Genomic DNA, 7,931 nt, shown 5'->3' on the forward strand with positions numbered 1-7,931 from the left:
GGAGAGGAAAAAAATATGAGAAACTGAAAAAATGGAAATAAAATGTTTGTAAATGGGGAGGGGAGGAGGGGGTGAAGGGAGGGCAGGGACAAGGGGAAAAATGAGAATCAAGACCTATTATGTAAAGGTACAGAATCCCAATGATGAATGTAATTGTATTGTATACCTAAATTGTACCAATAACCTCAATAAAAAGAAAAAAAATAATTTATGTTGTCTTTTAAATATTTAAAAATGTGTAGATTTTCTTCCTTTCCTCTCCTTTCCCTACAGTTTAACAGCTGAAGAATTGGGCTATTTGACCTTAGAATTCCCCACTAGCCTAGATTTTTCTGATTATAAACTTACACTGCTGCTCAGCATGTTCTTCTGTCCTTTGTATATTTTATGAATTGACAATTAATTCCAAGGCTTCACCAGACTCAGGTGATAACACTTTGACGTGGCTATAGGTAGTGTTCTTTTATAGGGAAGCACATACTCTCTGATTGTCTCTTTTGGGCTGTTAATAGCTGTTTCTGTTCAGTGTCTAGAATTAGCCATTCACTGGTTGCAAAATTGTGATACTCTGATTATATCATATCTGTTTTAGCTATTAATTGCAATGCTTTTATAAAGAGATATTTCCCTTTTTATTTGGTTACTCTGGTTCAGTTTCTGTGGGAAGGCAGGATAAATGCCTTTTTGTTTGTTAACAGTTTTCAAGGAAATGAATTAGTTCCCTGTCACTCAAAAGTTTGATTACTCTATCAATATTTATTCTCTCCTGTATATGCCTTTGTAAAAAGGGAATTGGCTCCTGTTCTAAAATTTGCTTATTGTGTATTCCAGAGTATATTTGTTGACTGTGGGTTCTCTTGCTTTCACATCCAACAGACAGCCCAGTGCTTTCCTCTGCTCCATCCTGGTCAAATACTAATGCCATACACATCTTGTGGCATTGGTTTGTCCCAGCTAATTGTATTTTGGATTTGATATCTTATCACCTAGTTGTTGTAAATGATTTATTTGGAATTTTGGTTTTGCTGTCTAATTGTTTAGTCTGTTTCTTATTTGGAAATCAGGGACATTAAATAGCAACAAAAAAATTCACTGCCACCAGTGTCATTGTTCTAGAAAGGAATTTAGTTATGGAAGAGTTAGGATGGAATTGAGAAGAACTTTGAAATTTCTGACTTTGAAGAACTGGTGGGTGGTAATTTCATCAATGAAGATTTAAAAACAGAAGAAAAGTAGTAAGTGGAAGATCAGATCAATTTTTTATATCTTAGGTTTGGAATGATTATGAAATACTCAAATAGAAATTAGAAACTATGTTTCTAGAATTTGAGAGTGTTAGGTGATGAACAATTTGAGAGTGTCCAAAGCCATTAAAAATAGGAAAATGTTATTTATGGTAAAAGTTTTGAGAAAAACCGGTAGAGTAGAAAGTATGTACTTAGAGGTTAAAGAAAAATTAACAATAAACATTTTTAACTAGTTGTTGCATGTATTTTTCATAAATATGCACAGCAGATACATTTAGTTTAGCAGCAATCCAAAGAGAAAGCCATTGTTCAAAGACACATTTACTTGGATGCAACTGGTATTTTGGTCACTGATTGTAGGTGTCATATATGTTAGGTATAATATTCAGAGAATGGATTTATAAAATCTGAGTATTTTCCTATTTGAGAACCTAGATAAATGCATTAAGTATTCACCAGCTGTAAGTTTTGGGGTTTTTTGTTTTTTGTTTTATTTGAGTAGACTGAAGTATACTATCACAGAAACTCTATTTTTAAAGCATGGGAAAAATTCTTTTCTCTTATGAGCTATTCAGATATTTCTAAGGTCCTATAACCAGATTTTTCAAGCAGTACTTATATTTGGGCACTTCCTTTTAAAATTTTCATTAGTGTTTATACCAAACCAAATGATTTAATTTTAACCTCTGTCTCTTTTCCTTTTCTATTTTTTTCTTTTTAAAAAAAATCAGGCCAGTCTTCAGAAACCTGAGATTAGACTTGAATCACTAAAAGAAGATATTAAAGAATTCTTTAAGATATCAGGTTTGTAATTTTTCCCCCTAATTCTTTAAGTATCCTCAGACTTTTAGTCACTTATTCAAACTTGTAGAAACTGGCTGAACAGGTTACTACTGGGAAGAACTGGAACTGTCAGATATTAATAAGATGGTACAAAAATTCAGCAAAACAGTGGGAATGACTGCTCCAACGACTGCTTCAAAGCTGACTAGCTTTAAGTAGTGTTTGTCTTCCTGGTTTAAAATGTCCTCCATGTGGTAATTATGTCCTTAGTTAAGTAAGTTGCTTATAAATTTTCAGTGTGGCTTTTTCCTTTTACGTTATTTTTCTGTTTTCTATTCTTTCAAAGAAAACCAGAAGAAAGTCTTAATCTTTCTGCAGAGTAAGGAGAGTCTCTCTATACCATCCCTTGCACACAGGAACTGAGATATTGCTGGTCACAAGTGGAAGGATCTATTTCTGCTGTCCAGTTTCCTAACTAGTTAATTGTACCTAATAACTTGTGATCTGTGTCAGCTGCCAACTGATTTTGCCCTGCCCCTTGGCACATCTGCCATGGCACCTATAGGGCTACAGCCAAAGATTTTGGCACCCATTGAGCATCTTGATAATGGCGGAATGAAATCTTCCTCTTATCTTGAGCAAACGTGCAATCATTTTATTTAAAAATATTGTGTTGATGTCTTTGCTTCTCAGTACTAGCTGAGGGCCAAGTAAGTGTTCAGGAAATAATTCCTTAATGTTAATTTACAGTGTCTGACACTTGACAAAGTTCTTTCACAAGTGAATATAATGGCAAAGATTTAGTAAGTTGAATTTCATTATGATGTATGTTTATTTTTAAAAACTAATATTTTCATACAATTTACTCTCTTTTAAAAAAAACAGGTTGGGAGAAGAAACTTCAGAATGCTGTTTATAGTGAACTGAATGTGTGAGTTTTTTTCACCTATTTTGAAATACGGTTTTGTTTAGCTATATTTACTTTCTAAGGAATAAAATCAGTATTTTTATATATATTATATTTCTGTATATATTGTATTACCATTTATCATTAGGATTTATCAGGAATTTTAAGTAAGTTGATGCAATAAAAAATTACTACAATTTCCAGATGGGGTGACATATGCCTGCAGTCCCAGCACTTGGGAGGCTGAGGCAGAAGGATTATTGCAAGGCCAGACTGAGGCTATATAATGAGTTCAAGGCCAGCCTAAACTCCATAGTGAGACCCTGTCTCAATGAAAAAAATTATTATTACTACGTCTTGCCTGAGAATTGTTAAGGAATAGGTGAGGATTTTTTTTTTTAACCAATTCTTTCTTTTTGTTGTTGTTTTGATACCAGGGATCAAACTCAGGACCTTGCGCTTGCTTGCAAGGCAGGCAGTGGCACCACTGAGCTCAATCCCCGGCCCCAATTCATTCATTTTTCACAATTCATTCATCCAGTATTATTAGGGAATGAGGTATTTCTCTTAATATTGCAGATAACTAAAGCTTACCATCATTCTTTTTATATGTAATTTTTATAAACTGACCATTCTAAAGATAATTACATTTTCCTTTGCAAAATTGGTGTCATTATTAAGAGCATCAATCATTTTGTTTATCTAGAATTACCAACAGGGTAAGATCTATAGAACTATTTGTCATTACAAAAAAATACATCCTGAACATTAGCTTTTGTAGTTTATCTCATTATTCATCACATATCTACTGTGTACCAGTATTATGCTAGGCACTGGGGTGTTGTATAGAAAGATAAAATACTCTTAGGAATTTATAGTCTGCATTGTTATGTCTGCTATTTTTTCTCTTTTCTCTCTATCTCCTTTCTTTTCTTTTTATTGCTATCACTTTGTCTGTTTTTAGCATCTCAAGTGTCTAATATTTTCTTTTCCAAGTTGCCCCTTCAAATCTCCTGTTCACTGTGAAATGAGATAGCCTACCTTTACCAGACTATTTCTAAAATACTTAGGTGAAGTCTGTGGATAAATGATTTTGATACAAAATTTTTCTCAGTTAGTGTTTTTGCTTCTTCACTTATTACCATGTTCCCAATTGGCTTTTGAATTCTTGAATTCTGCCTGTTAATTGACATTGGCTATGACCATACTTTTGGTAGTACAAGTCACCACATACAGAGGTTATATCAACTGGAAAGATTCTTAATTCACAACATATAATGTAGTAGACATAATGATATAAGTATCTAGTAGAGAGGCCTATGATTTTACTCATGATACTATTTTTGTGATCTGACACATTTTTAAAAATAGCTTTGTGTGACATGCACTTGTTTTAATTGATGACAGGGACTGTCTGTCTTTCATTATCTTTAATATCCTAAATAATAGAACTTGAAATAAGTATTTTAAGTAACTTGTTGGGAGTTTTGTAGAAGCTCACTAATACTACCTTTCTTTTTCATTTGGGTTCTGAACAAATGGATAAATGATGTAAAACAGAATGGTAAATGGGAGAACAAATGACATTTTTGTCCCAAATAAAGATTAGGTAGGAGAGCAGAGCTCAGGGAGAGAGCAAAGTGAGTCCCTCCAGTGAATTTCAGAATTAAATAGACTTAACATTTTAGCCAAAAATTATTGGATCAGGGTAAGCATGCTCAGTATATTCTTCCCAAATATAAAAGTTGAAATATTATCTGTTGTGTAGTTTGTGTAAGCCTGGAGAAGCTGGAACGTTACAGTAATAGAGCTCTTTTCACATGGAAAGGCACATGGAGAGTGGGGAAGAAGTGTTTCCCCTAACATAAAGCAAAACATAAAGTGCACTTAGCATATTCTGTCACCTTTTTATTGGCAGTTACCTTTATATGGGTCAGTAAAGAAAGCCAAAGATAAAGTAGGAATATTCATTACGTAACACTAAATAATTGAAGCTGAACACACATACATGTGCACACACACACACACACACACACACACACACACACACACACACACACACACACACACACACACACACACTCCTGGCTAATAGATGTATGGAATTCAAACAGGTTAACTCTTCCACTTCAGATTTTGTACTTTGTTTAGTTATTTTTTCCACTAATTTAAAGCAGTTACTTACATATTTATTATTGTGCTAATAACTATTCAATGCTATATTAATGATAATTTGTATTTCATTAATATAAGCATTTATATGCATTTAAGGTAATTTCATAATTACCCTATGAAGTCGAATTTATTATTATCATCAATTAGCAGAAGAGAAAACAGGCTTAGAATTTGTCTTGCTCTGTTCTATGCTTCTGAGACTATACCTGAGACGGGATGCTGCTCAGTTTGAAGGCCCTGGGTTCAGTCCCTGGTGACACACACACATGCACAAATACACACACACTGAGTTCAACAGAAGGGTTTAGAACACTAAACTATGTGTACCTTTACAATGGATGTATTACGCAATGTAAGATGGCTTTTAAACTGCCTTGCATGTAATACCAGAAATACTGAGATATCCAGAGCCTATCAGTTTTTTAAAAATTTCTGAGTGGGGAAAGGTACACAGAATGCAGTTTGTAGGAAAGGTGATTTGTCAGAAATAATCACTTAGTGAAACTGCCTTAAAGATTAGATGGGATAGGTTGCTCTTTCCCATCGCAGAAATGTTTCTTATGGACAGCTGAACCCTTTGTGTCTCGGCTGTGGGACACAGGTGATTTGGAGTATTACGAATCCTCCGTATGCTGCTGTCCCACTTTGGACCAGACATTGCTCGAGACTTTAGTCTGTGGTTCTTGATTACTGGAATATGGTTGTTTTGGTGTAGGTACAAGTCATAAGTCCTAGACTAATTTCACTGTATCACTGTGAAAGAGATTATTGAACCATTGTCTGTTCCTTTTGCCTTTCTGCATATGATTTCATACCGTCTGCACTTTAATCATTCTGTTCCAACTATTTTGGCCTTTTCTGCTCATTAAACATCCTAACATTCCCACCTCAGAGTCTTGCATTTGCTGTCACTCTGTCCAGAACATTCTTCCCTTCCTTCTCTGAAAGGCTGGCTCCTTCTCTTGTCTTAGTTCAAGTGCCAGATTCCCCACAGGCCTTCAGAGTTCTCCAAATTACTTCTGTTTTCTCATGGCACTTATTATTATTTTATATGTTTGTTTGTTTTCATAATTATTGTATGTTTTAACTAGAAGGTTAAGTCCCTGAGAACAGTGGATATTTTCTTAATCACTACCATGTATTTAGTACCTAAAATGGCTTAAATATTAATGAACTAAATTTCTCTTGTTATAAAAAGTATATAATTTAAATAAGAAATGTAATATTACTTGGAAAGCAAAGAATGCATAATACATAAGATTTAAAAATTTTGTTAAATTTGTGAATTTGTGTATTATATATTAAAACATGGCTATTATCAAAAGTAATGTTCATGTTATTTAAATTATTATATATATATCTATATATTTAGTCATATAGACAGGAAATTGGCAGAAATGAAATGAGTTGACATATTAGCAAGTTAATGGATTTTTTAACCTTAAGAATTCCTCTTAAAGTTATAATATTTATATCTTATGATAATTTTTATATAACCACTTGTAGTCATTATCACAATTGAATTCAGCTTATGCACTTTAACTTTTAACATGCAATTAAATTTTTTTTTGCAATTAAAATTTTAATTTGGAACTTATATGATAGTATTAAAGTTTCATTAGACCTTGTACCTTGTATAGATACATAGAACTAAGTAACAAATACTCTTTTATTTATAATATGGACTATAGAGATAATTAACTTCTTACCAAGAAAATTAATTATCAAGAGTAATGTATAATATTTAACTGCCTCTTTTTGCTTGTAGGTATCCTTTACCTAGCCACCCTGCTGCACCTCCTGAACATCTTAAAGAGCCTTTGGTATACATGAGAAAAGCACAGGTTGGCTACTCACTTTCATTTTGTTTTCCCACGTCAGGTTATGTAATACAGAGTCAGATTCTTAATGATGTCAGCAAAATATTTTATTCATTATATGAAAGAATGAATGAAAGCCACTAAAGTGTTGTTAATGGTACCTTAATATTCTTCCTTTCTTTTTTCAGTAACCAAGGGTCATGCTTATTTAACTATAGTAATACTAGAGAAACAGAGTAGAAAATCACTTACCATACTGGCCAGAAATATAAAATATGATAAAAATATTAAATGACAATCTGTTCTTCATGATTTATGATACTGAAAGAATGAAATGTAAGTGAACTGACATTGTTTTAATGTTTTGTTTTTTTTTTTACTTTTGAAGTCCATGTTACTGAAACTGTATTTGAAATACATTTGTTCTCACAGCAGCTTGTCACATACATGCCAATGGACTAGCAACAACTGAGAGTCACTTTAAAGGGATAAACTAATTTAAACAATAAATCTAGAAAAATCTGTTAAAATAGAAACTCTGTAAGCTCCGTCACATGCTGTCTGTCCACTCTTGTGACTGTTGGTCCCAGCCCCTGCCCCGCCCTGCCAGCCTGATCCTCCCTCCTCTTAGTGCTGGGTGGGGCTCTGTGACTACCAGCAAGGCAGTGCTCTGGGATGTCACAGAATTGACCTTCACTCTCCACCATGAACTCAGAAATGGATTTTTTAAATCTTTTTGTTATGAAAAATTTCAAATATACTCGAAGAACACCCATGAGCCTATCACTTGGCTTTAACTATTACCATCATGGTTCTGCCTCTCCTGAAAATTTTCTGCTCTTTTAAGTTGCCATGTTACACCGAAGTGGACTTTAGGCATATTTTTATTTTTCAGCTTTTATTTTCATTTTGAAAACTCTCCAGCCAGAGATTTAGCTCAGTGGTTCCGCCATCTGCCTCGCAAGCTCACGGACCTGAGTTCGATCCCCGGTACATAAA

At 33.7% G+C, this 7,931-nt stretch overlaps 1 protein-coding gene across 7 annotated transcripts in view; it reads left to right on the forward strand.

Moving 5' to 3' along the window:
- The window catches only part of Tbc1d19 (TBC1 domain family member 19), a 126,059-nt gene that overhangs the window by 18,624 nt on the left and 99,504 nt on the right, over nucleotides 1-7,931 (forward strand). For all 7 annotated transcript variants that reach the window (XM_010608460.3, XM_010608462.3, XM_019205144.2 and 4 more), the window contains exons 2-4: nucleotides 1,979-2,051; nucleotides 2,916-2,961; nucleotides 6,881-6,956. In XM_010608460.3, coding sequence (XP_010606762.1) covers nucleotides 1,979-2,051; nucleotides 2,916-2,961; nucleotides 6,881-6,956 — 195 coding nt within the window. The remainder of the gene's footprint in view (nucleotides 1-1,978; nucleotides 2,052-2,915; nucleotides 2,962-6,880; nucleotides 6,957-7,931) is intronic.

This window comes from Fukomys damarensis, unplaced genomic scaffold, assembly GCF_012274545.1.
Source record: "Fukomys damarensis isolate Sample0158 unplaced genomic scaffold, DMR_v1.0_HiC HiC_scaffold_35, whole genome shotgun sequence".
Lineage (NCBI taxonomy): Eukaryota > Metazoa > Chordata > Mammalia > Rodentia > Bathyergidae > Fukomys > Fukomys damarensis.